The sequence below is a fragment of the Xenopus tropicalis genome, chromosome 8, assembly GCF_000004195.4.
Source record: "Xenopus tropicalis strain Nigerian chromosome 8, UCB_Xtro_10.0, whole genome shotgun sequence".
Taxonomy (NCBI): Eukaryota; Metazoa; Chordata; class Amphibia; order Anura; family Pipidae; genus Xenopus; species Xenopus tropicalis.
This window is the reverse complement of record NC_030684.2, coordinates 141,222,269-141,250,172: the sequence shown is the minus strand read 5'-3', so window position 1 is coordinate 141,250,172 and position 27,904 is coordinate 141,222,269. Positions and strand designations below refer to the sequence as shown.

Sequence of the window (27,904 nt, the reverse complement as noted above, 5' to 3'; positions counted from 1 at the left end):
CCCTGTATTCCCTCACTTGTACTGAGAGCTATCCCCCCTACCCCTGTATTCCCTCACTTGTACTGAGAGCTATCCCCCCTACCCCTGTATTCCCTCACTTGTACTGAGAGCTATCCCCCCTACCCCTGTATTCCCTCACTTGTACTGAGAGCTATCCCCCCTACCCCTGTATTCCCTCACTTGTACTAAGAGCTATCCCCCCTACCCCTGTATTCCCTCACTTGTTCTGAGAGCTATCTCCCATACCCCTGTATTCCCTCACTTGTACTGAGAGCTATCTCCCCTACCCCTGTATTCCCTCACTTGTACTGAGAGCTATCCCCCCTACCCCTGTATTCCCTCACTTGTACTGAGAGCTATCTCCCATACCCCTGTATTCCCTCACTTGTACTGAGAGCTATCCCCCCTACCCCTGTATTCCCTCACTTGTTCTGAGAGCTATCTCCCCTACCCCTGTATTCCCTCACTTGTACTGAGAGCTATCTCCCCTACCCCTGTATTCCCTCACTTGTACTGAGAGCTATCTCCCCTACCCCTGTATTCCCTCACTTGTACTGAGAGCTATCTCCCCTACCCCTGTATTCCCTCACTTGTACTGAGAGCTATCTCCCATACCCCTGTATTCCCTCACTTGCTAAGAATCCATCCAGCCCCTATATAAAGCTATATAATGTATCAGCCAGTACGACTGATTCGGGGAGGGGGGACCCCACAACCTCACAGCTCTCACTGTAAAAAATCCTTTCCGAATGTTTAAATGGAACCTCCCTTCTTCTAAACGGAGTGGGTGCCCTCGTGTCCGTTGGAAGGACCTACTGGTAAATAAAACATTAGAAAGGTTATTATATGATCCCCTTATATATTTATACATAGTTATCATGTCACCTCTTAAGCGCCTCTTCTCCAGTGTAATCCTCCCTCTAGTGGCCTTTGCCAGTAATTACACTTACATTTTCCATACAAGGGAAGGGATCAAACATAGACATTATGGCAGGTCACCCATCACCCCCTTTTTTGAGTTATGGAGCGGGGTGCGGGAGGGGACATCATATTTGTAGAGGACTGTTCCCTTGTATAACTTGCTAATGGCTAATTTTCTTATCTTCTGTTTCGCTAATAGATGAAAGGTTGATGATGGCCATGGCAATAATTAAAGACAAAGGTAAGTTGAAGGACAAGTAAAATCAAGGGAACATTAGTACCTTTAGTAGTATTATCTAATCAGACGTTCTCTTGCAGCAGTACCCTGAGCAAACCCCCCCCAAAAGTGCAGTCTTCTATTTGCATATCTCCCATAATCCATCGGTCCATCGGACAGACCAAGGCCGCGCTCATTACAGCCTATCAGTGCGTCGGAACATGCTCAGAAGAGCAGCTGTGATCTTGTTCATTGAAGTGGATGTCACTATTGACCTCTAGAAGCCCCACCCTGTGTCACCTCAAGGGCCCATACACCCCCCAGGGGTCCCTGTTGTGAAGTCCACCCTATATTGCTGGAACTAGTGGGAGGCAGAAGAGGCATCTGATGGGGGGGAGCTAAGCAGGTACCTGTCCTGCCTACCCCTACTCAGCTCCCTCTTGCCCACCACCGCCGCCACGGTGCACATGAGTGGGGGGGGGGAGGGGATGTGACCAGCTTGGTTGCCTAGGGTCAGGGTCAGAGAGGGCCACCGGGACACTGGAAAAAAACCCGGTGGACCCCGGCAGACCAGATCCAACACTTGCCGGTGCTCCCGTGGCCAACTGTTCCTCCCCTGACATGTTGAACGTGTGCTCTGGGGGGGACGTTGGGTGGGGGACTCTGTGGGGGGGGTTAGGGAGGCTCAGCAGGAAGGGGGGGGGGTGTGGGGGACCTTGGTGAGCCCTGAACCCCCAAGTCCGACCCTGCCTAGGGTGCCTGGTCAGCTTGGCCTGCCCTTGTCCAAAACTTCCATTTCAGAAGATGCTGCACCCACCAAGTGACTGCCCCTTCCCCTCAGTAAAAGGATAATAAAATAGGGAATACTCCGTCTATAATGGGATAATAACTTCTAAATTGGGATTTGTGCATCCAAAGCACCAACAATGGGACAAGGGTTTATTATGGCCATTGAGTCCTCACTTCCGTCTGATGCCCCCTTGTGGCCAGGAGGGGCACTTCTTGGCTTTCCTAAATACTGAGATACCTGGCAACCCCTATTTTTGGTGTTTATCCCATATAAATAACGAACTAAGTGATTAATTCTTCCCTTACAGATGGGAAAGTCCTAGAGCAATCGGTGGCGTCGGTGGCCAAAGGGAGCAAATACCGAGTGAATAACAGCTATGATAAATACTATGAGCCCAGGCGGAAGGACGTCATTGTTGCGATGGCAAAACAACACGTCGGGCAGAAAATGACTTATAATCTCTGCAAATCCAACTGTGAGCACTTCGCTACCCTGATGAGATATGGGGTGGCTTTCTCCAAACAGGTACGGGCAACTGCCTCTAGGGTCCAGATTTGGTTTGGCCAAGCATTTGGATTGGGCAGATTCAAAATTCAGACAAATCCTGAATCAAATCTAAGATTTGGCGCGTCCCTAACGTCAATGAACCCAACTCTGTGCCCTATTCCAGGCTACAGCTAGCATGGGACGGCTCTGTCTACTTCTTTTGGTTCAGAAATTACATGTTTAGACCAATAATAGTGATAAACCTGCAATTCCCACATGGTTCAGGCAATATCAAGAGAAGCAACAAGATTAGCATGGAACTCATTCATTTTCTGATGCTGATAAAACATTATCAGGGACTTCTCAGTGGACTGGTAATTCACTTTTTCACTACTGCTATTTGACTTTGCTACATTATATGCATATATTTTCTCTTTTCAACTTCATATGCTGTAAATTCAACATTGTTAAATTTAATAAAATACAAGTTACAAAAAAAAAAACTAATTACCAGTCCACTGAGAAGTCCCTGATAATGAGCTGATAGTGAGGGAGGGGTTTGTCTGTTGAAAAGTAGATTAAGGAAGGGGGAGGTGAGTTCAGTGAACATAGCCCGACTTTCAAATAAATACTTTATAATGGTAAAATCCAAGTCAAAGTCCTATTTGTTGTGTCAGGGTGTTTACTGAAGAGAAAGTAGGAATATACCAACAGTTGCAGGTAAGATTCTCCAAGTAGAATTTACAGCGGTATCGTTCCTTTTCAGGTGGAAGAGTCGAGAGTAGCGCACCTTTTCTGTAAACAAAATGGTCGCTGTTATTGCGATATTGAGGCTTTTCCACCAAATGACCCAACTCTTCATCTTCTTCAGCAAAACGGTCAGTATCTTCAAGAAGCTCTTCAACTTCAACAACATGCGCCGACTCTTTAGGGTAGTGCTCAGGTTCTGTGACACAAAGCTGCCCCCCCCAATAAGCAACCAATAAAATGTTTGTAGGTGACCAGTTAATGCTTCCTACTTATTGGTTGCTATAGGTCAGTGATATCCAACCAGTGGTTTATAATGTTGCTCACCAACCCCTTGGATGTTACCTCCTGTAGGCTGCTAGTCCACATAGGCACTACCAATAGCCAATCACAGCCCATATTTGGCACCCCCAGGAACCTTTTGCATGCTTGTGTTGCTCCCCAGATCTTTTTACATGTGATTGTGGCTCAGGGGTTTAAAAGGTTGGGGACACCTTGGACAACCAGTTCAGTCCCCCACTGGGACAGGACTTCTCTCTATGGCCTTTTCCTCTTCTCCTGTTCTTGGTTCTCTACCTTGTTTGAGTAACAATGACTCGGGTTTCTCTTTGTACCCGTAACGTTACCTTCCCTCCCACGTGGCTTTATTTCCTAATGCTGCCTGAGATGTCACATTACCAACTACTTTCTTGTAGATATTTCCTCCAACGGTCCTAACATAATTTTTCCAATGGTCCTAACCTGACCATTAGTGGTAGCTTTGAACACTTTTTCCCATGAACATCTTTTTTTCTCTTTATTTCAGCCGGCCTGCCCTCCCTGCAGCCAATGTGCCCTTCTGGCCTACTGACACCACAGAATTCTTCAGCTCAGCGTTTGTACTGACGGCATTGCTTGGATCATGTGCTCATAGAGCAGTTACACCTTGAGCCAGGCCTACATATATACACTTCTTCATTGGCTCATCATCATTTCTTCACCCTTCGCTTCAGTTATGGCTATGAGATATGATAGGATGGCTGGATATGGCTCCTTTTGGCTTGAATTTCGGCCAATCAAAAGTCAGTATCTGCCAAACATATCACCCCATGAATCCATACAGAAGGCGTTGGCTAAGGGTCTGCCTACTAGATATGATGCCTTCCTCCCTGGTGTAGCGCACCCTTAGGTATTAGCTTTAGACAGACAGAGAGTGCGCTTGGGCTATGTGTGATTGTATGTAGGGCACCCCAGGCTAGCCAATTACTCCTGGCCCTTAATACCACAGTGGTACCTTGGTTTTGCCCCCTGAGAGGGCGCTCACCATGCATCTGGGGGATTCTCACGTAGAGCGAATGACCAGGACATTGGATGTTTCATGCAAACCAAACGAAAACTTCTTTATTGATTTCCAGGCAGTTGACGTTCTGATATGGTCAGTACATATCCACCAATGAATAACACATCTCCCAGGAGGTCCCTCACACACATCCGGTGGCTTTACCCAGTATAGGTGATCTCACAGTGGTGCCTTGCTCTCTGGCACACTACCTGCCCCAGAGCTCCCCCACTTGTGTCCCTAAACTAGCAGTCTAGTCACTGCAGGGTTCTAACACTCCTTGGTGGAGCAAAGAACTGCTCAACTACATTCACCTAAACTTGCCTTTTGCTCCTGGTGGGACAATTACATTATCTAACTTGAACTAGCTAGCAAACAGACCTGTAGCCACCTCTAGTGAGCAGAGGTCCCAGGAAAATACCTCAATAACACGTGTCCTATCACTTTTATATTGGTATGCTGCCAAGTACTGGGTATTTCTTGACCTATAGGAAGCTTACTTTTAGCCTGGAATGGGGACTGGTTTACATGTGGAATTTAGGACCACCTAAGGGAAACTGCCTGACCCAACAGTACTACGTTTCAGGGGATGCTACGCTAGTCTTCTCTGTAGGCATCAAGTAGGATTCCTCATGGGGAGACGGGGGACCGATGTGCTGAGGGGACCTCGCTGACTAGTAGAGACTTTAGTAGAGAAGCTCCTTCCCACTGTGCCACAAAAAATAAAAAAGGCCGCCATGTTGCCAATTTGTTCCACACCCAAGCCTGGAAAGCTCCTTAGATATACAAGTGGACGGCTGGGGAAGGCATTGATCCCAATCCCCTTGGTAGATGGTAAAGATATCTGCTTTTCTTCCCTAGTCTTCTCAGTAGGCATCAAGTAGGGTTCCTCATGGGGGAGACAGGGGACCAATGTGTTGAGGGGACCTTGCTGACCAGTAGAGACTTTAGTAGAGAAGCTCCTTCCCACGGTGCCACAATTGTTCTTCATAGGAAAAAAAATAAAAAGGCTGCCATGTTGCCAATTTATTCCACACCCAAGCCAGGAAAGCTCCTTAGATACACAAGTGGACGGCTGGGGAAGACATTGATCCCAATCCCATTGCTTGATGTGGAAGACAAGGGGTAGATGGTAAACATATCTGCTTTTCTTCCCTAGTCTTCTCAGTAGGCATCAAGTAGGGTTCCTCATGGGGAGACAGGGGACTTCGTAGGAAAAAAAAATAAAAAGGCTGCCATGTTGCCAATTTGTTCCACACCCAAGCCTGGAAAGCTCCTTAGATACACAAGTAGACGGCTGGAGAAGACATTGATCTCATTGGTTGATGTGAAAGACAAGGGGTAGATGGTAAAGATATCTGCTTTTCTTCCCCAGTTTTCTCAGTAGGCATCAAGTAGGGTTCATCAGGGGACAGATGTGTTGAGGGGACCTTGCTGACTAGTAGAGACTTTAGTAGAGAAGCTCCTTCCCACTGTGCCACAATTGTTCTTCGTGGAAAAAAAATGAAAAGGCCGCCATGTTGCCAAATTGTTCCACACCCAAGCCTGGAAAGCTCCTTAAATATACAAGTAGACGGCTGGGGAAGACATTGATCCCACTGGTTGATGTGGAAGACAAGGGGTAGATGGTAAAGATATCTAAGGTAGCTTTTCCTAGTAGAATTTGCTGGCAGAATTCTCACACTATACAAGCTTGGGGTTTGGGGCCAAGTTTGGATTCAGCCAGTTCTGTAAATGTTTTGTTCTTCTGTGCTGTACCCCCCCCCCCCCATGCTATATACATAAAAACACACATTCATTCATACATATATACAACCATATATGCATTTACCAATCAAAATAAACTTGTCGTCAACTGCAAAATAAAGATTTTTTGACTCTGTGACTGGTACCAATGAGAGTTATAGGTATTATCCAATCACAGGCGGTTATATTAGGGACCTATTATCAAGAAAGTTCCCAAATACCTTGAACTTGATTGGAATTAAAGTACAGTAAATCATTTCTGATGACTAATCTAATCTATGGGGCGTTTACATTTTTAAAAGTCTTTTTTTAGTATAGCCCTAAAGGTACACTGGGAGCATGAGTTGTATTATAATTCTCTATTGACTAAGATTCAACATCATTCCCATCAGTCCCTGCCCCAGTGAGCTTACAATCTAAGGTCCCTATCACATTCCCATCAGTCCCTGCCCCAGTGAGCTTACAATCTAAGGTCCCTATCCCATTCCCATCAACCCCTGCCCCAGTGAGCTTACAATCTAAGGTCCCTATCACATTCCCATCAGTCCCTGCCCCAGTGAGCTTACAATCTAAGGTCCCTATCCCATTCCCATCAGTCCCTGCCCCAGTGAGCTTACAATCTAAGGTCCCTATCACATTCCCATCAGTCCCTGCCCCAGTGAGCTTACAATCTAAGGTCCCTATCCCATTCCCATCAGTCCCTGCCCCAGTGAGCTTACAATCTAAGGTCCCTATCACATTCCCATCAGCCCCTGCCCCAGTGAGCTTACAATCTAAGGTCCCTATCCCATTCCCATCAGTCCCTGCCCCAGTGAGCTTACAATCTAAGGTCCCTATCACATTCCCATCAGTCCCTGCCCCAGTGAGCTTACAATCTAAGGTCCCTATCCCATTCCCATCAGTCCCTGCCCCAGTGAGCTTACAATCTAAGGTCCCTATCACATTCCCATCAGTCCCTGCCCCAGTGAGCTTACAATCTAAGGTCCCTATCCCATTCCCATCAGCCCCTGCCCCAGTGAGCTTACAATCTAAGGTCCTTATCACATTCCCATACAAACCATAATATAATATCAAAGTGATATGTATGTATGTAATCACCATATTTATAATTATACATTTAATCATTGTTACCAGCTCATCATGTATTTCAACCCATCCAGATCATTACTAAATCTTTTCTAATTATTAGCCTGGACCTGTCTTAAGAATTGTTCGATGTTACAGTTTTGAAATGAGTCATGTTCTTCCTAGATCTGCTATAATTATAACCTGACTATTATACAGACCTGTGTTTATTATTTGATTCAGTATATAAAGACTGTATTGTGAAGCATTCAACGAAAAGTGCCAGCATTACGGCCCATTATAATGGACTCTAGAGAGAGCGACTCAGCCCCGGCAATTGTTATATATATATATATATATATGGCCCTGGGAAATAGACTTAATGGTAGAGATTCTGGTAGCCCCACTACAATAGAAGCAGCAGACCCATTGGCTATTGGTGGTCTCTGAGGTGGCGTAACAGCACAGGACAGGGCTACAGAGCTGAAAGGCCCTCAATTTGATCTAGGAGCCCAGTGATTTTCACCAGTAAAAGTGACAGAGATGGAGATGGAGACATTCACCTTGAGGAACGCCAGGAGTACCCTAGAAAGCTAATCAATGGCTTAGGATTTGGGGTGGTGCTTCCAATGATTTGGGAGATTGATGTTGATGATGAATATTGATAGGATGAAGAACAAGAACTTAATTGAGCAGAAGAAGCAACCCGGATGAGACTTAATTGTACTAGATCAGCGGTTCTCAACCTTTGGGTCGGGACCCCTTTGGGGGTTGAACGACCCTATCACAGGGGTCGCCTAAGACCATAGGAAAACACATATTTCCAATATTCTTAGGAATAATTTTATAGTTGGGGGTCACCACAACATGAGGAACTGTATTAAAGGGTCGTGGCATTAGGGAGGTTGAGAATCACTGTACTAGATACTGTATATCATGACCTGGATGAAGGAGAATCTTTATAGACATAAGAACCAGTGGTGGCCAATACTTGGCAAGGTATTAACTGCCATGTAACAGTGTTCCCAGTGCCCGTCGCACATACCTGGGTGCACTGGCATTGTCTCTGGTCACTTGGAGGACCTTCAGCAGATCAGAACTGAATGCTTATCTACAGTATGGGAGATTTTTTTCCTTCATATGAAGTGGTGGAGATATCCTTCACAGAGGGGCAAAAGAACATACAGCTGTACGATGTTGGACACCAATAACAGAGTACCAGGGTTATTGTCCACTGGGGCAGGTCAGCCTAGGAGAGGTCCCACCAGACCATCAGCCTCTTATCATGTATAATTGCTGTGAGAGTGTGAGAGCAAATCGGGAGAAACCCGTTTGCTTAGACAGAAGCCAAGCTGACTCATATGCAAAAGAAAGAGGCGTCAAACGTGGTCATCAAAAGTTTCTATGCAGAGGATTAAACACATTTGTAACACATGAAGTCAATTATCAATTGCTAATTGTATAGGATTTCAGGAACACCTTTACTAGCACACAGGAACTTTGGTTGCTCAGCCAATGAGCAGCTCCATCCCAGCCCTAGGGAAAACCCCTCACAGCATCTAATTGGTGCAAAGGACAATTGCAGCCTAAAAATCAAGGAGATGTCGCCATTGAAGCGAAACAGGGTTGAGAAGAAGATGACTTGGGGGGAGGACAATGACACTGATCAGCTGTTTGTGACTAAACTGAGATATGGAATGAAGGTCTCAAATAAGGTAAGGAAATATCTGGATCCTGTGGCACCATGAAATTGGCTTTATAGCTAGAATCACTGGGGCTCATATACTAACATGTAATGGCCAGAGATTACCCTTCTCCACACTATACCATAGCAAAGGAATACCAGTGTTCCCCGGAGTTGTCAACAAACTGTACCTTTATTCTTCCCAAAGAGTAGGATTAATCACAAGTCAAGAATTTTCCTTCCTGCCAGACCTTGACATAGTTGTCCAATTTTTTCAGAACAACTTGCCGACAGTTCCCCAAACCTGTAAATTCATATGAACCCATTCTCTAATTGTGGGGCAGATTGTTGACTTCCAGTTGACATTGGGAGTGTCTAATTCTAACCTTAGGTCTAATACTTGCCTGGTTCTGATTAAGTCATACCATGGAGACCTCCAAAATCCTTGGCAAGTCCAACAAAATAGGCTTTAGAGATCTGACCAACATCTCCATCATCTGTCAACTGCTGAAATGTAAACTGGTCATGGGGTTAAGTGGCAGGTTATCTTCAAATGGACCTTTAGTATGATTGTATCCAAAACAACTTGGTTGGTTTTAATATTTTGCATTCTTTATGGTTTTAGAAGAACTTCTTGTCCCATAGCTCTACTTTGAGGTACAAAAAATATGATCTTGAATCTTCTGCAAACTTCGTTCTTAAGCAGCAGCCACCCCTCGAGCCTGGAGACCTGATTGAGTTTGTCCGACTGTGGGGGGTCTACAGTCATTGGGGAGTCTATGTTGGAGATGGCAGAGTTGTGCACCTAGAAGGTAAGTAGTCAGTATTTGTCGCTCTTGTTGGTAAATGCTGTATATGAGTTGCAGCCTTAGGTTCTTGAGAAGTATCCACCATCTCCACCAACAACTTGGAGACTTTATCCATCTCCAGACTGGCCAGTAGAGAACTTCAGTACATATAGGTCCCCTATGGAAGGCAGAAGTAGTCTGCTGAATGGAGACCTTATGTCTTTCCAAACTTTGGCCATAAATGTAACTTCACTGCAGTCACAGTGGGGCACACAGGTCTCTGTGGGTATGGACATATGGAGTTTGCAGTGGCCCAAGGAACTTAACTCGCTGGCCAGATGAATGTTCATGGGTTCAAATGGTGCTCAGGTATAGGAGGCAAGCAACACTTATGGGAACAATTGAGTCCAACCTAACCCTAATAGAGAATACCATATGACCTGTCCATATCTTGTCTTTTCCCTTCTAGGGAATGTTGATTCAATGTTCAAGTCATTGTCTTCATTTAGAGGTAAATAAGGCAGGGGTTCGGTGCAATATCTTCATTCCTTTGTGATTCTATTAATATAATATACAAGAGTATAGACAATATAACAAGGGCATATATAAGTGAGCCTTTATATGGAACTCCTACCAAGACCAAGACCCTCCCTAATCTCTACTCCGTCACCTTCAACCCTAGTTCTAGACTAACAGCATCTTCTGGCAGTTGGAGAAGGAGATTATGGGGCAGGTGGGTCTGATACACAAATAAGGTAAGGAGACAATGTACATTGGTGGCATTAAGGTTCTAATAAGGCCAAACTGTATCTGACACCTAGTGGGACCCCTATATGAAATACTTATCATTGAAAGAGGAAGAGGGAGCTCTTGGTATGGGTTGCCATGGTGAGTCACACAAAGTTCCTGAGCTTGCAAATTTGAAGTAGGATTGGTTGGCTCCTACCCCAATTGTATGAGCGTAATGAGGGACTAGGGAAGCCCCAACATGGCCCTTAGCATAACACCTTTTATTGGCTAACTCAGTAGATTACAAAATGGGAGCTTTTGAAACAACCTAGGCCCCTGCTAGGGGCAATAGCTTCATTGAATCTTCACTAACAGATCAATGTCTGCTGGTGAACAGTGCAATGGTCCCAGGTAAGTGTCTGTGTGGGGCTGGGGGGGGGGGGCAGAAATTGACTCCAATCTGTTGACTTATGAGAATGTGCCAAATGCTAATTTCCTTATCTTGTCTTTTCAGTAATAGTGGACTTTAATTTGCTATTGGACCCAATGTCTCCAGTGGGGGGTAAGTAAGCCAGTGGCTAAATGCAACCTCTACAGTTCCCCGTGGTTATTCTTACAGTATAAGTCCCAAACAAGCCCATGGGAGGTTGAGGGAGGAAAGGGGGAATAATAGTTTGGAGAGTGGGCCTATGGTCCAAGGTTTTCTGTTGGGTCCCTGGCATCTCAGTCCGGCCACAATTTTTGTTTTTTTTGGTCCAGTTTTGTGCCAATCTCTTTATGAGGTGATTTGGTGATTTGGTTAGAGGTCTCCAACCCCTTCTACTTCTTGTCAGCATGAGTGTGGGCATAAGATAAGCAACAGTCTTGGCAGTAATGGAGCAATGGGATTTGCACTGAGGGGCAAACTATCAAAATGACCCATGGGCCCCCCCCGTAGTTATCTGCGATCGTGTACTTTTTCTGACTTTTAACAAATACCTTGCTCACCTGAGATAATACACACAAAATTGTCTGTTTGTTGTAGAAAGCATTGTATATACAGTATTATATAAATATGGGGTCCATTTACCAACCATTGTTGATTTTTTTTTCCCCCAATTCGGAAATTTTAGCATTAATCTTCGAAAAAGTTGAGACTTTACTATGCGTCCAAATGGCTAAAAATAGAAGAACCCACTCTAGAACCTCCTCAAGGGGATCCACTACCTAACACATACCAGCTAGGGACGAGAACAGAAATAAAACTACTTACACACAATAAACATATTATATAGTACTTACTCCTTTTATATATGTGTGCGTGTGTATGTTTCCCTTCGCCATAAAGTTCACGAAACAGCAAGAAGATTCGCGAAATGGCGAAAAATCAGCAAAACGCATTTGTCGCATGGTTTTTTCTGTCGCCATAGTCTTTTTTGGTCGCTCAGGCTCACGGCCGCACTTGTGTCGCGACCAAATTTAATGCGACCATGACCAATTTGACGCGCGACAACATTTTTTTACGTGCAACAAATTTTTCTGCTGCAAATCTAAGCCTGGCGAAAAAATTCGCTCATCACTAGTTCCGACATTTCCTTAGCAGTTCATTGTTCTACGTGTATTTTAGGGGGAATAAAAAAGGTACTAGTACCTGTGGTAAGACTAGGGTTGCCTGGGAACTCCGAGCAGGGAGGCGGGGTGTGACATCACAGGGGCGGAGCTATAAAGCGGCGATTGCCGATTCACCAATCCCTATGTCAAAATCTCCAAAAATCCTGCCCAATTTTCAAAATTGGGAAAACTGGGCAGTTAAGGTGGCCAAACACGGGCCGATTGCAGCTGCCGATATTGGTCCCTTGGACCGATTCGGCAACTTATCGGCCCGTGTAGGGGCAACAACGACTGGCCTGCCTGACTGACATATGGCCTAAAATCAGGCAGATATCGATCATGCAGGTTAAAAAGTTCAGTCGGATCGGGGAAAAAAAAAATTCAGTTGGCTCGTTGATGCTGTCCCCGAACCGACTGTTCCCATTACAGTCATTATAATTTGATCATTTGACACCAGGGCCAAACGAATTAGCCTAAATTCCCCCAATATTGCCCACCCGTAGGTGGGGATATCGGGAGAAGATCCGCTCGCTTGGTGACTTCGCCAAGTGAGCGGATCTTTATGTGTATGGCCACCTTTAGTTTTGACCTAGACAGCCCTACCAAAATCCCTAGGTAAGACACCTTTGGTTCCATGGTATGTACATGCGTCCAATCAGAACAGTGCCCCTTGCACCAGTCCTAGACTATAACCACATCTGCTTCTTGGCTTTCTTACATACTGAGATACTAGGCTGCCATTATGGGGTGCCCCCCCATTTTGGGGTTTAAACATATAACTAAATGATTAATTCTTCCCTTACAGATGGGAAAGTCCTGGAGCAATCGGTGGAATCGGTGGCCAACGGGAGCAAATACCGAGTCAATAACAGCTATGATAAATATTATGCACCCAGGAGGAAGGAGGACATTGTTGCAATGGCAAAACAACAAGTTGGGAAGAAAATGACTTATAATCTTATGGTGTCCAACTGCGAGCACTTCTCTACATTCATGAGATACGGTGTGGCTTCCTCCAAACAGGTACGGGCACCGTAATGGCGGCTCCTAATCCCATTCTCTATAACAGGGATCCCCAACCTTTCTTACTCGTGAGCCTCAGTCCAATGTAAAAAGACTTGGAGAGCAACACAAGCACCATAAAAGTTCATGGAGGAGCCAAATAAGGGCTGTGATTGGCTATTAGGGGCCGCTATGCACCCTATCAGCTTACAGGGGGCTTTATTTGGTAGGAAATCTTGTTTTATTAAACCAAAACTTGCCCCCAAGACAGGAATTCAAACATAACTCCCTGGTTTGGGGGCACTGAGAGCAACATCCAAGGGGTTGCCCTCGAGCTACTGGTTGAGGATCACTGCTCTATAGGGATACTGAGTTTTTAGAGCTCCACCTGCTGTTCATTTTGAATGGTTACAGTCGGCGGAAAATGAAACACATGTTGCTCTGCGTAGAACGTACCAGATGTCCCTCCTGTGCCCACTAATTTCATTTTTCTGTATTTGTAACTCTAGCCAGTTGGCTAAAATAAACTGTCTGCCCTGCCTCTATGCCTTAGGAAGGCAAAATTAAATAAAAAAATAAACAGAGGGAGGAAAAAGTTGCGTCAAAAAACTCTCAGTCGCGTAAAAAAAAATGTCATGGTTGCGTCAAAAAAGTTTCGTGAATTTTTTTTGGTGAAGCCAAACAGGACAGATAGGCTCACTAGACACCAATTATGGAAAGATCTCTTATGGAAAGGTCCCAAGCATTCTGGATAACGGGTCCTATATTTGTACGAACTAACACTAAGGGGCCCATTTACTAAACCACGATTGACCACGATTACATTTTTTTGAGAAGAATTCATATTTTTTCTAAGTTATAGAACATTTCGTAATTTCCATGATAATTTCATTAAAATTCCACAACTTTTTTGTGGTTTTCGTCAACTACCATGTAAAAGTCATACTTTTCGCAAAGACTACAGAGATTTCGGAATTCGGATACACTAAACCTCACTTAAACTCCAGTATCAGACCTAGGAATGTTCCGCCCTACCCAGGGATAAACTAGTCTTGGACTACTAGTAGTAAATGGTTCTTGGACATTAATCTAGATAGAGTTATTAACTATGTGCAAGTTCTTACTCCAAGTAGAATTCACAATGGTATCATTCCTTTCAAACAGGCCAGAGAGTCGAGGATAGCGCACTGTATCCATATGGTCCCAGTCTTTAGGATACTGAGGCTTTTCCACCAAATGACCCAACACTTCAATAAATTGCTCACCTTCTTCAGCACAATGGTCAAGACATTCTTCAACTGCAACAAAATGTTCTTCAAGACCATGATCAGGTTGTTTTGCTACATAATCCTTTCAAGGGGTGGTTCACCTTTAGTTTTTAGTATGTTATAGAATGAACAATTCTAAGCAACTTGTCAATTGGTCTTTATTATTTGTGTGCTTACCTTCTCTAATTCAATGAAACCACCTGACACAATCAAAAGGAATGATGGGTAAGGGGGTGGAGCATGAAGCACATATTTGAGGTGTTCCTCTACTTTACTTGAGGAGTTCCTCAACTTTACTTGAGGTGTTCCTCAACTTTAATTGAGGTGTTCCTCAACTTTGCTTGAGGTGTTCCTCAACTTTACTTGAGTTGTTCCTCAACTTTACTTGAGTTGTTCCTCAGCTTTACTTGAGTTGTTCCTCAACTTTAATTGAGTTGTTCCTCAACTTTAATTGAGGAGTTTCTCAACATTACTTGAGGTGTTCCTCAACTTTACTTGAGGTGTTCCTCAACTTTACTTGAGGTGTTCCTCAACTTTACTTGAGTTGTTCCTCAACTTTAATTGAGGTGTTCCTCAACTTTACTTGAGTTGTTCCTCAACTTTACTTGAGGTGTTCCTCAACTTTACTTGAGTTGTTCCTCAACTTTACTTGAGGAGTTTCTCAACTTTTCTTGAGGTGTTCCTCAACTTTACTTGAGTTGTTCCTCAACTTTACTTGAGTTGTTCCTCAACTTTACTTAAGGAGTTCCTCAAGTTTATTTGAATTGTTCCTCAACTTTACTTGAGTTGTTCCTCAACTTTACTTGAGTTGTTCCTTAACTTTACTTGAGTTGTTCCTCACCTTTACTTGAGGTGTTCCTTCAGTAAATTTTGAAGCTTACTAGGGTTATAGATGCCTGATACAATTTTCAGTACAATTCAGGATTTTCTTTAATAAACCCCATAAATGGTCCTGGGCTGGTTGAGTTGTGCAGAGGAATTTATTGCTTACCCCATTTCCTACTGTCCCTGGCTCCTCCTGGGGGGGGGGAGTGGGGTTGAAGAATATAACAGGACTGTTTTTGGTGGTTCAGATATTGTATGTTTCCATTGTTATTTTCTGTACACTAATGTATTCTTTTCTCTGTTTCAGTTGGGCTTCCTTATCTCCAGTCCTTCTGCCCTTCTGGTCCAATGAAACCATGTGATTCTTCAGCTCAGCACATTTGCTTGGATCTTGTGCTCTCATTATGTACAAGGTCTCATCCTCTGGGCAACACATATACGGCAGTTACATGTTATAAATCTACTTGACTCGTGACTCATTTAGGAACATCGTCTTTGACCTCTTCGTTCCTATGGAATTTTTATGGCTATATTATAAGAGATTCTGTCCCATTTTGGCAGCTTCCATGGTCAAGGCCTTCAGTTATTGCTGGATGTGGTTGTGATTCCGAGCCTGGGAACTCCGAGCAGGGAGGCGGGGTGTGACATCACAGGGGCGGAGCTATAAAGCGGCGATTGCCGATTCACCAATCCCTATGTCAAAATCTCCAAAAATCCTGCCCAATTTTCAAAATTGGGAAAACTGGGCAGTTAAGGTGGCCAAACACGGGCCGATTGCAGCTGCCGATATTGGTCCCTTGGACCGATTCGGCAACTTATCGGCCCGTGTAGGGGCAACAACGACTGGCCTGCCTGACTGACATATGGCCTAAAATCAGGCAGATATCGATCATGCAGGTTAAAAAGTTCAGTCGGATCGGGGAAAAAAAAAATTCAGTTGGCTCGTTGATGCTGTCCCCGAACCGACTGTTCCCATTACAGTCATTATAATTTGATCATTTGACACCAGGGCCAAACGAATTAGCCTAAATTCCCCCAATATTGCCCACCCGTAGGTGGGGATATCGGGAGAAGATCCGCTCGCTTGGTGACTTCGCCAAGTGAGCGGATCTTTATGTGTATGGCCACCTTTAGTTTTGACCTAGACAGCCCTACCAAAATCCCTAGGTAAGACACCTTTGGTTCCATGGTATGTACATGCGTCCAATCAGAACAGTGCCCCTTGCACCAGTCCTAGACTATAACCACATCTGCTTCTTGGCTTTCTTACATACTGAGATACTAGGCTGCCATTATGGGGTGCCCCCCCATTTTGGGGTTTAAACATATAACTAAATGATTAATTCTTCCCTTACAGATGGGAAAGTCCTGGAGCAATCGGTGGAATCGGTGGCCAACGGGAGCAAATACCGAGTCAATAACAGCTATGATAAATATTATGCACCCAGGAGGAAGGAGGACATTGTTGCAATGGCAAAACAACAAGTTGGGAAGAAAATGACTTATAATCTTATGGTGTCCAACTGCGAGCACTTCTCTACATTCATGAGATACGGTGTGGCTTCCTCCAAACAGGTACGGGCACCGTAATGGCGGCTCCTAATCCCATTCTCTATAACAGGGATCCCCAACCTTTCTTACTCGTGAGCCTCAGTCCAATGTAAAAAGACTTGGAGAGCAACACAAGCACCATAAAAGTTCATGGAGGAGCCAAATAAGGGCTGTGATTGGCTATTAGGGGCCGCTATGCACCCTATCAGCTTACAGGGGGCTTTATTTGGTAGGAAATCTTGTTTTATTAAACCAAAACTTGCCCCCAAGACAGGAATTCAAACATAACTCCCTGGTTTGGGGGCACTGAGAGCAACATCCAAGGGGTTGCCCTCGAGCTACTGGTTGAGGATCACTGCTCTATAGGGATACTGAGTTTTTAGAGCTCCACCTGCTGTTCATTTTGAATGGTTACAGTCGGCGGAAAATGAAACACATGTTGCTCTGCGTAGAACGTACCAGATGTCCCTCCTGTGCCCACTAATTTCATTTTTCTGTATTTGTAACTCTAGCCAGTTGGCTAAAATAAACTGTCTGCCCTGCCTCTATGCCTTAGGAAGGCAAAATTAAATAAAAAAATAAACAGAGGGAGGAAAAAGTTGCGTCAAAAAACTCTCAGTCGCGTAAAAAAAAATGTCATGGTTGCGTCAAAAAAGTTTCGTGAATTTTTTTTGGTGAAGCCAAACAGGACAGATAGGCTCACTAGACACCAATTATGGAAAGATCTCTTATGGAAAGGTCCCAAGCATTCTGGATAACGGGTCCTATATTTGTACGAACTAACACTAAGGGGCCCATTTACTAAACCACGATTGACCACGATTACATTTTTTTGAGAAGAATTCATATTTTTTCTAAGTTATAGAACATTTCGTAATTTCCATGATAATTTCATTAAAATTCCACAACTTTTTTGTGGTTTTCGTCAACTACCATGTAAAAGTCATACTTTTCGCAAAGACTACAGAGATTTCGGAATTCGGATACACTAAACCTCACTTAAACTCCAGTATCAGACCTAGGAATGTTCCGCCCTACCCAGGGATAAACTAGTCTTGGACTACTAGTAGTAAATGGTTCTTGGACATTAATCTAGATAGAGTTATTAACTATGTGCAAGTTCTTACTCCAAGTAGAATTCACAATGGTATCATTCCTTTCAAACAGGCCAGAGAGTCGAGGATAGCGCACTGTATCCATATGGTCCCAGTCTTTAGGATACTGAGGCTTTTCCACCAAATGACCCAACACTTCAATAAATTGCTCACCTTCTTCAGCACAATGGTCAAGACATTCTTCAACTGCAACAAAATGTTCTTCAAGACCATGATCAGGTTGTTTTGCTACATAATCCTTTCAAGGGGTGGTTCACCTTTAGTTTTTAGTATGTTATAGAATGAACAATTCTAAGCAACTTGTCAATTGGTCTTTATTATTTGTGTGCTTACCTTCTCTAATTCAATGAAACCACCTGACACAATCAAAAGGAATGATGGGTAAGGGGGTGGAGCATGAAGCACATATTTGAGGTGTTCCTCTACTTTACTTGAGGAGTTCCTCAACTTTACTTGAGGTGTTCCTCAACTTTAATTGAGGTGTTCCTCAACTTTGCTTGAGGTGTTCCTCAACTTTACTTGAGTTGTTCCTCAACTTTACTTGAGTTGTTCCTCAGCTTTACTTGAGTTGTTCCTCAACTTTAATTGAGTTGTTCCTCAACTTTAATTGAGGAGTTTCTCAACATTACTTGAGGTGTTCCTCAACTTTACTTGAGGTGTTCCTCAACTTTACTTGAGGTGTTCCTCAACTTTACTTGAGGTGTTCCTCAACTTTACTTGAGTTGTTCCTCAACTTTAATTGAGGTGTTCCTCAACTTTACTTGAGTTGTTCCTCAACTTTACTTGAGGTGTTCCTCAACTTTACTTGAGTTGTTCCTCAACTTTACTTGAGGAGTTTCTCAACTTTTCTTGAGGTGTTCCTCAACTTTACTTGAGTTGTTCCTCAACTTTACTTGAGTTGTTCCTCAACTTTACTTAAGGAGTTCCTCAAGTTTATTTGAATTGTTCCTCAACTTTACTTGAGTTGTTCCTCAACTTTACTTGAGTTGTTCCTTAACTTTACTTGAGTTGTTCCTCACCTTTACTTGAGGTGTTCCTTCAGTAAATTTTGAAGCTTACTAGGGTTATAGATGCCTGATACAATTTTCAGTACAATTCAGGATTTTCTTTAATAAACCCCATAAATGGTCCTGGGCTGGTTGAGTTGTGCAGAGGAATTTATTGCTTACCCCATTTCCTACTGTCCCTGGCTCCTCCTGGGGGGGGGGAGTGGGGTTGAAGAATATAACAGGACTGTTTTTGGTGGTTCAGATATTGTATGTTTCCATTGTTATTTTCTGTACACTAATGTATTCTTTTCTCTGTTTCAGTTGGGCTTCCTTATCTCCAGTCCTTCTGCCCTTCTGGTCCAATGAAACCATGTGATTCTTCAGCTCAGCACATTTGCTTGGATCTTGTGCTCTCATTATGTACAAGGTCTCATCCTCTGGGCAACACATATACGGCAGTTACATGTTATAAATCTACTTGACTCGTGACTCATTTAGGAACATCGTCTTTGACCTCTTCGTTCCTATGGAATTTTTATGGCTATATTATAAGAGATTCTGTCCCATTTTGGCAGCTTCCATGGTCAAGGCCTTCAGTTATTGCTGGATGTGGTTGTGATTCCACATTCCTTTTGATTTAAATTTCAGCCAATCCAAAGCCAAGGTTAAAGTCAATACTTATCACCCAACATCTGTCTTAAATTCATACAGAAGATATTGGCTCAGGTTTTACCTTCTAAATACAGTGCCTTCCTACCTGATCTTCTCAGTAGGCATCAAGTAGGGGTTTGTTGTGGGGAGGAGATGTGGCGACGAGACTGTGTTGGCTCACACGTATTGCTTGTGTCTCAGATATAAAGACTCTGGTCCTCCTCAAGCTGGATAAAAAGCAGGCCTGTGATACCCTGTCCTGTTCCTATTCAGGCCCTACAAGCTTGGGGTTTGGGGCCAAGTCTGGAATTTGGATTCAGCCAGTAACTCTGCTCTAGGTCAGGTATGATCCCTGTATGTCCTATAAAGGTTTTGTTGTTATGTATTGTGCTGTGCACACAAGTAGTGCTATATTAATAAAAATATACATATAACAGTGAGCTGTTGTTCATGTACCAATCAAAAAGACTTGTTCTCAACTGGAAAGGTCTGACTATGTTACTGTTCCCTAATGGCCCAGCCGCCCACAGAGCAACCCCCTCGCACTCCAACCAAACCTGCTGCCTCTCTCTAAGCTGTATTCTCTTTGGGTTTGGGTTCCATTTTTACCCCGCTCCCTGCCCAGTAATTACATTTTAAGACCCCCTAATTGAAAGAGCTTGACCGTCTATTCTTATATATTCTATATAGAAGTTTCTCTTACATTATTCATCTCTAGGGGAAGGAGATCAGATGGGTATGACAGAGAGGGAAAATAAAACAGCTGTCAAACTCAACTATTGTCCTTGTTCCCCCCCCCCAGCACCCCCACGCATCTCCCATCCTTATCCTTATTGGGCTTGATTGGGGGTTGGGCATAGGGGAAAATTTGGTCATACTGATATTCCTATAGGATTTATCCATTTATACATATTATACTATATTGTCCATAGTGTATGGTGCACAGATTCTCTGTAAAATAGACCCAGAATCCATCACTTTCCAGTTGAACAAGATGAGGCTTGGGTTCCATAGCACTATGAGCCAAAGGGGTTTGGGAAATTGTTGTTGGAGCATCATGGTTTCCTTTCAGTCAGTAGAATCAGCTGTGTCTGTACAAACACGCATTTATAGAGAATGAACTCATGTCAAAAGGGGTATATTTTCCCTTTAATGCCTCTAGAAACTCATAACAGCAGGTAGCATTTATTGCTAAAATAAATGTCCTATTGGTCACTACAAGCTAATCAATAGTGATGAATGAATCTGTTCCGTTTCGGCGAAAAATTCACGAATCTTTCAAAAGATCCGCAAAACGGCGAAAAATTTGGAAAACGGCGAAAATGTCGTGCGGCAAAAAAAAAAATTGTCGCCCACGACTATCGTTTTGTCACCCGTGGCTATTATTTTGTCGCCGGCGGCTATTATTTTGTCGCACGGCTATTCTTTTGTCACCCACGGCTATTATTTCGTCGCACGGCTATTCTTTTGTCGCCCGCGACTATTCATTTGTCACCCGTGGCTATTATTTTGTTTCCCGTGGCTATTATTTTGTCGCCCGCAGCTATTATTTTGCTGCCCGCAGCTATTATTTTGTCGCCTGCAGCTATTATTTTGTTGTGTGGCTATTATTTTGTCGCCAGCGGCTATTATTTTGTTGCCCGCGGCTATTATTTTGTCGCCCGCAGCTATTATTCTGTTGCCCACGGCTATTATTTTGTCGCCCGCAGCTATTATTTTGTTGCCCGCGGCTATTATTTTGTTGTGCGGCTATTATTTTGTCGCCCGCGGCTATTATTTCGTCGCGTGGCTATTCTTTTGATGCCCACGACTATTCTTTTTTGCCGTCGGCGACAATTTTTGGACGTGTGGCGAATTTTTCCGCGGTTAATTTTTTCATCCGTTTTGTGAAACAATCCGCCAATGGCGAAACACGGAAATTTGCCGCAAATCCATACCTGCCGAAACATTTCGCCCATCACTACTAATCAACTTTATGACTGTTATTAACCTAAATAGGTTTAAAGTCCATACTGATACCTTAGTTTACCTGATGTGACAGATGGGAGATACGTATCACCTGTGTCATATGGAAACCGAAAGCTTGAGATGTTTCTGTGCAAAACAATAGCAACTGGGAGTGATAGGAATAAGGAAAAATACACGGGAGGGATATTACTAATAGGGGCATTTGCACCCATGAGTCTCAGTTGGACAAGTTGGGAGACGGTTACATCCTAGTTATTGGGGGCCCAGCCTGAAGGCCAGATAGGGGAGGGGTGCTGATGCCATAGCAAACAATTAGATTTGAACGGTCACCTACAAGTTAGAAAACAAAAGCAAAGATCTGATTAGTTGCTGTGGGCAACAGCACCGGTGTTGTTGGCTTACACACTACAATAAATGTGCCAATGTCTAATGCTTCATTATGACTTTTTTTTTGTAACTCAAGGGTGGTTGGAAGAGCTCGGCCCAAACCCCATGACCCGAGGAACTTGTCGTGTCGGCCCCCACATCACTACCAAGCAGCCCCTCACACTCCCACCAAACCTGCTGCGATTCTCTCATTAGGATTTTCCACTGGAGTTCAGGGTTCAGGCCCTGCCCACTTTCCTGTAGGGTTTGTAGGTTCTTCTAACAGAAATGGCTTTCTTTTATATTCTTCCATAGAAGTTTCAGACTGGGGTTCTTGCAAAGAGGGCAAAGTGTAGTAATTCCGTGCAAAGAGCTCTTTGCTTCCCGTCCACCGGCCCCACAATATGTTATATGTTTCTCCCCAAATAGGGGGAAAGGAACTACTACTCCGGGGAGCTCCGGATCAGGCCATCCATCCCATCCCTGGTCAGCCATGTCAGGTTCAGGTGTAGTGTTGGCAATTGCGAACCTTCCCACAAAATGGCGGTGGTTATGTAGTTCTGGGAGCCGCCCTGCACAATCTGGCGCCAACAGTTAACCTCCCGCATCAGTAATTAAAACCATTCAAGATCTTGGTAAAAGTGCGCCAAAATGTTTTTTGTTTGCGCCAAAATGTACGTGCGCGATAGTAGGCAAGATTGACACTTGTGCTGACCAATAGAGACAGAGGAAAGAGCTTCGGAAACCTGAACCCACAGCCAATTACTTTAGGTTATTCTCGAGTAACCAAGGTGCCTTTTTCCTATTGGGTCCAGCAGCTCTTTGTCAGCAGAATTTAAAGATACAGTACAGGGCAGTGTAGTACTTGGGCCCCATTCCTTTGGGCACCAAAGCCTTTTTGGCTAAAATAGACCAAATGTTCAGCTAGTGACAGAGCATCGGGTACATTGGACTCGCTAGGTGGAAGTTACCTAATGGAGGGTGTTGTTTACCTACACATCCCTCAGCCACGTGTAAGTACAAAGGTGAAATAAACAAGCAAATGGATGCCAGAAGCTCTTGCCAAACAAAATAACAGCTGATTTATTTGACATAGATAGAAAGATAGATAAATAGATAGACAGATGATGTTGCAGGGTGGAGACAGCACATGAGGAGATAAAGCAGGGCAGGACTCAATAGATAATAAAGTAGAAAAGTTCTGCACCACCGTGGACAGTATTGGGAAATTAACCATTTATCCATCTTATTGGACTGGATCCCAAACACCTGATAGTGGTTCAGGGATAAGAACTAACCTGATACCCTTGTCTCTACCGTGGTGCCTACAATAAGTCTGCAGAGCCTCTAAAGGAGACTAATCTAACTAACCTCCTAGTTGGAGCCAGAAACTGCCCTTACTAAGTAAGTCTAACTACTATATGTTCCTAGAATGTGCTACACCAGGAGATATTCTGCAATTGCTATTCCCTTATTCATGGGGTCCCTGCTCCCCGACTTCTCTAAGGGTAATTGTCCCCTTAGGGCCTAACCTACTGGGCCTTGTGGATCCCAGGCTTCCTACAGACTCAACTGAGTAAGCTCATGTGCCAAAGAGGGGTGTAGTTTCCCTTTAATGCCTCTACCAACCCATAGCAACTAATAGCAGGTAGGGTTTACTGGTCTGATGTGCTAAAGTAAATATCCAACTGGTTACTACTGGGTCATAAGAACCAAACCCAACTTTATTGTCCTTAATAGACTTAAAGTCCACATTGATATCTTGATGACCTTTTCAGACAGATGGACAATATGAATCACTTGTGTAAAATGGAAACCAAATACTTTGGGGCAATAGAATAGCAACATAAAGTGAAAGCAATGAGATATTTGGGAGGATATAGAGAGAGCCTGACTGACTTACTCTTCTAGGTAAGTGTTATTAGATACCAACCAGCAATGAGCAATGGCAAATCAACCAGATCTGTACCAGGGCTTGATCAGATGAGCCCCATAGTAGGGTGACTGTTACCCCAATGTTTCTATATATCTGTAACCTTGTTATGGGCTAAGGGGGCCCAGCCTGAAGGCCAGTTAGGGGGGATTTGGGGTGAGTGCTTATTTGTGCCCTGGGTACCCCTGGAACTATAGCGGGGTGACTGTTACCCCAATGTTTCTATATATCTGTAACCTTGTTATGGGCTAAGGGGGCCCAGCCTGAAGGCCAGTTAGGGGGGGATTTGGGGTGAGTGCTTATTTGTGCCCTGGGTACCCCTGGAACTATAGCGGGGTGACTGTTACCCCAATGTTTCTATATATCTGTAACCTTGTTATGGGCTAAGGGGGCCCAGCCTGAAGGCCAGTTAGGGGGGATTTGGGGTGAGTGCTTATTTGTGCCCTGGGTACCCCTGGAACTATAGCAGGGTGACTGTTACCCCAATGTTTCTATATATCTGTAACCTTGTTATGGGCTAAGGGGGCCCAGCCTGAAGGCCAGTTAGGGGGGGATTTGGGGTGAGTGCTTATTTGTGCCCTGGGTACCCCTGGAACTATAGCGGGGTGACTGTTACCCCAATGTTTCTATATATCTGTAACCTTGTTATGGGCTAAGGGGGCCCAGCCTGAAGGCCAGTTAGGGGGTGATTTGGGGTGAGTGCTTATTTGTGCCCTGGGTACCCCTGGAACTATAGCAGGGTGACTGTTACCCCAATGTTTCTATATATCTGTAACCTTGTTATGGGCTAAGGGGGCCCAGCCTGAAGGCCAGTTAGGGGGGATTTGGGGTGAGTGCTTATTTGTGCCCTGGGTACCCCTGGAACTATAGCGGGGTGACTGTTACCCCAATGTTTCTATATATCTGTAACCTTGTTATGGGCTAAGGGGGCCCAGCCTGAAGGCCAGTTAGGGGGGGATTTGGGGTGAGTGCTTATTTGTGCCCTGGGTACCCCTGGAACTATAGCGGGGTGACTGTTACCCCAATGTTTCTATATATCTGTAACCTTGTTATGGGCTAAGGGGGCCCAGCCTGAAGGCCAGTTAGGGGGTGATTTGGGGTGAGTGCTTATTTGTGCCCTGGGTACCCCTGGAACTATAGCAGGGTGACTGTTACCCCAATGTTTCTATATATCTGTAACCTTGTTATGGGCTAAGGGGGCCCAGCCTGAAGGCCAGTTAGGGGGGATTTGGGGTGAGTGCTTATTTGTGCCCTGGGTACCCCTGGAACTATAGCGGGGTGACTGTTACCCCAATGTTTCTATATATCTGTAACCTTGTTATGGGCTAAGGGGGCCCAGCCTGAAGGCCAGTTAGGGGGGGATTTGGGGTGAGTGCTTATTTGTGCCCTGGGTACCCCTGGAACTATAGCGGGGTGACTGTTACCCCAATGTTTCTATATATCTGTAACCTTGTTATGGGCTAAGGGGGCCCAGCCTGAAGGCCAGTTAGGGGGGATTTGGGGTGAGTGCTTATTTGTGCCCTGGGTACCCCTGGAACTATAGCAGGGTGACTGTTACCCCAATGTTTCTATATATCTGTAACCTTGTTATGGGCTAAGGGGGCCCAGCCTGAAGGCCAGTTAGGGGGGGATTTGGGGTGAGTGCTTATTTGTGCCCTGGGTACCCCTGGAACTATAGCAGGGTGACTGTTACCCCAATGTTTCTATATATCTGTAACCTTGTTATGGGCTAAGGGGGCCCAGCCTGAAGGCCAGTTAGGGGGGGATTTGGGGTGAGTGCTTATTTGTGCCCTGGGTACCCCTGGAACTATAGCGGGGTGACTGTTACCCCAATGTTTCTATATATCTGTAACCTTGTTATGGGCTAAGGGGGCCCAGCCTGAAGGCCAGTTAGGGGGGGATTTGGGGTGAGTGCCATAGTTATGCCTTTAGGAGAACTTTCAAAACAAAGAAATATGATTTTAGATTATTCAGGCATACAGAGTCCCTCCTTAAAGGAACAGTAACATCAAAAAATAAAAGTTTAAAGTAATTAAAATATAATGTGCTGTTGCTCTGCAAAAAAACTGGTGTTTTTGCTACAGAAAAGCTACTATATAAATAAGCTGCTGTGTAGCCATGGGGGCAGCCATTCAAGCTGGAAAAAAGGAGAAAAGGCACAGGTTACATAGCAGATAACTAGTAGATAAACCCCATATAATGGGGGTTTATCTGTTATCTGCTAAGTAACCTGGGCCTTTTCTCCTTTTTTCCAGCTTGAATGGCTGCCCCCATGGCTACACAGCAGCTAACTTATATAAATTATAGTAGGGTTTCTGTAGCAAACACCCCAGCTGTACCAGTGCAGGAACGGCTGCCCCCGGGGCTACACAGCGGGGTATTTATATAAACTATAGTAGGGTTTCTGTAGCAAACACCCCAGCTGTACCAGTGCAGGAATGGCTGCCCCCGGGGCTACACAGCGGGGTATTTATATAAACTATAGTAGGGTTTCTGTAGCAAACACCCCAGCTGTACCAGTGCAGGAATGGCTGCCCCCGGGGCTACACAGCGGGGTATTTATATAAACTATAGTAGGGTTTCTGTAGCAAACACCCCAGCTGTACCAGTGCAGGAATGGCTGCCCCCGGGGCTACACAGCGGGGTATTTATATAAACTATAGTAGGGTTTCTGTAGCAAACACCCCAGCTGTACCAGTGCAGGAACGGCTGCCCCCGGGGCTACACAGCGGGGTATTTATATAAACTATAGTAGGGTTTCTGTAGCAAACACCCCAGCTGTACCAGTGCAGGAATGGCTGCCCCCGGGGCTACACAGCGGGGTATTTATATAAACTATAGTAGGGTTTCTGTAGCAAACACCCCAGCTGTACCGGTGCAGGAATGGCTGCCCCCGGGGCTACACAGCGGGGTATTTATATAAATTATAGTAGTCTTTCTGAGGCAAACACACCAGTTGTAGCAATGCAGGGCAACAGTACATTATATTGTAATTACTTTTATACACTTTCATTTTTTGGTGTTACTGTTCCTTTAATGTGAGATCTGTATTGATTATGATTATTTGACAAAATGTTAAATGCCGTCATGGTCATGGCTAAATGTATAATAGATATAATATTAAGATATAATAATGCATTAATGACTACCCTATGTGGCCCCACCCAGATGTAGGAAAGCAAATAGGAATGAAAACAATCCAATTGCCATCTTGGAGTCAGGAAGGAATTTTTTCCCCTCTGTGGCAAATTAGAGAGGCTTCAGATGGGGTTTTTGCCTTCCTCTGGATCAGCTGGCAGTTAGGCAGGTTATATATAGGCATTATGGTTGAACGTGATGGATGGATGTCTTTTTTCATCTACTATGGTTCAATAAAACCTCCCTTTCCCTAAGAGAATAAATATGGTGGCGCTCAGACTGGGATTAAGTGAGATTTAGACACGCACACACTATTTGGGTGGGCAGGAAGATGGGCAAAATGTCTGCTGGGCCTTGTTTTGGGTGGGCCCTGTCCCTTTTACTTCGGCACAGAGCATTTACTATTTATTAACTGTTCCCCATTCTGCCTGTCTTTCTTTAGGGTCGGAACAAAGTTGTGTTCCAATCTTTTCATGCCCAAAGGTTTAAGCAATAATTTATGGCAATAAATTAAACCCACATAATTGCTACAATAAAAGCAATATGACAATAAATATCATTCTTAGAAATGGGTAAATATACAATATATAAATATCATATAGCAAGCTTTCTAGATTCCATATCTACATACCTGTAGATACTCCTTCCTGCCCCCCTACCTGTCATTGAGATGGGCCCTGCCTTTACCACCTGCCCTATGGACAGGGCTCAACTGTGACTCCTCCCGCTGCACTTTGCTCCTCCCATTGCACTTTGCTCCTCCCATTGCACTTTGCTCCTCCCATTGCACTTTGCTCCTCCCATTGGATTTTTTGTGCAGCATTCCCTGGGCTTGTTAGCCCTTGCACCCCTTGGTGATCTGCACTACACACTAAGCATCTACGGTCAGGTACCAGAGAATAATTTGCTATTTGGAGAGCAAAGAACTAGCATAAGTGCTGAATAGACCAAGGTTTTCAGCAGTAATATTTTCTTTTTTCATATTTAGATATAGTTGAGATCAGAATACACTGAAAA

The 27,904-nt window shown here is 44.3% G+C and overlaps 3 protein-coding genes across 5 annotated transcripts in view; all 3 read left to right on the top strand.

Annotated features, from left to right (window-relative positions):
- LOC100495765 overlaps nucleotides 1–6,483 on the top strand; it is a 35,912-nt gene extending 29,429 nt beyond the window's left edge. For all 3 annotated transcript variants that reach the window (XM_031891164.1, XM_031891162.1, XM_031891163.1), the window contains 4 exons: nucleotides 1,121–1,162; nucleotides 2,236–2,453; nucleotides 3,181–3,292; nucleotides 3,967–6,483. In XM_031891164.1, the coding sequence (XP_031747024.1) occupies nucleotides 1,121–1,162; nucleotides 2,236–2,453; nucleotides 3,181–3,292; nucleotides 3,967–4,046 (452 nt within the window). In that variant the 3' untranslated portion in view covers nucleotides 4,047–6,483. The remainder of the gene's footprint in view (nucleotides 1–1,120; nucleotides 1,163–2,235; nucleotides 2,454–3,180; nucleotides 3,293–3,966) is intronic.
- Nucleotides 6,484–8,207: 1,724 nt separating this feature from the next.
- On the top strand, nucleotides 8,208–15,950 carry LOC101733311 (phospholipase A and acyltransferase 1-like). The gene is made up of 6 exons (XM_031891169.1): nucleotides 8,208–9,005; nucleotides 9,600–9,786; nucleotides 11,006–11,053; nucleotides 12,887–13,104; nucleotides 14,248–14,414; nucleotides 15,484–15,950. The coding sequence occupies exons 1-6, from the start codon at nucleotides 8,892–8,894 to the stop codon at nucleotides 15,536–15,538; spliced, it is 789 nt and encodes a 262-aa protein (XP_031747029.1). The 5' UTR covers nucleotides 8,208–8,891; the 3' UTR covers nucleotides 15,539–15,950.
- A 305-nt stretch (nucleotides 15,951–16,255) lies between these two features.
- On the top strand, nucleotides 16,256–19,885 carry LOC116406655 (phospholipase A and acyltransferase 4-like). Its single transcript, XM_031891172.1, has 3 exons — nucleotides 16,256–16,751; nucleotides 17,895–18,061; nucleotides 19,153–19,885. Exons 1-3 carry the CDS (start codon nucleotides 16,512–16,514, stop codon nucleotides 19,205–19,207), a joined length of 462 nt encoding a protein of 153 aa, XP_031747032.1. The 5' UTR covers nucleotides 16,256–16,511; the 3' UTR covers nucleotides 19,208–19,885.
- Nucleotides 19,886–27,904: the final 8,019 nt, after the last annotated feature.

Coding starts and splice junctions, on each gene's coding strand:
- LOC101733311 (XM_031891169.1), top strand. CDS start 8,892: ATGTCGCCATTGAAGCGAAACAGGGTTGAGAAGAAGATGACTTGGGGG. Junction 9,006..9,599: donor GAATGAAGGTCTCAAATAAG/GTAAGGAAATAT, acceptor TTATGGTTTTAG/AAGAACTTCTTGTCCCATAG. Junction 9,787..11,005: donor CAGAGTTGTGCACCTAGAAG/GTAAGTAGTCAG, acceptor TTGTCTTTTCAG/TAATAGTGGACTTTAATTTG.
- LOC116406655 (XM_031891172.1), top strand. CDS start 16,512: ATGATTAATTCTTCCCTTACAGATGGGAAAGTCCTGGAGCAATCGGTG. Junction 16,752..17,894: donor GTGTGGCTTCCTCCAAACAG/GTACGGGCACCG, acceptor CCTTTCAAACAG/GCCAGAGAGTCGAGGATAGC. Junction 18,062..19,152: donor TTCTTCAAGACCATGATCAG/GTTGTTTTGCTA, acceptor TCTCTGTTTCAG/TTGGGCTTCCTTATCTCCAG.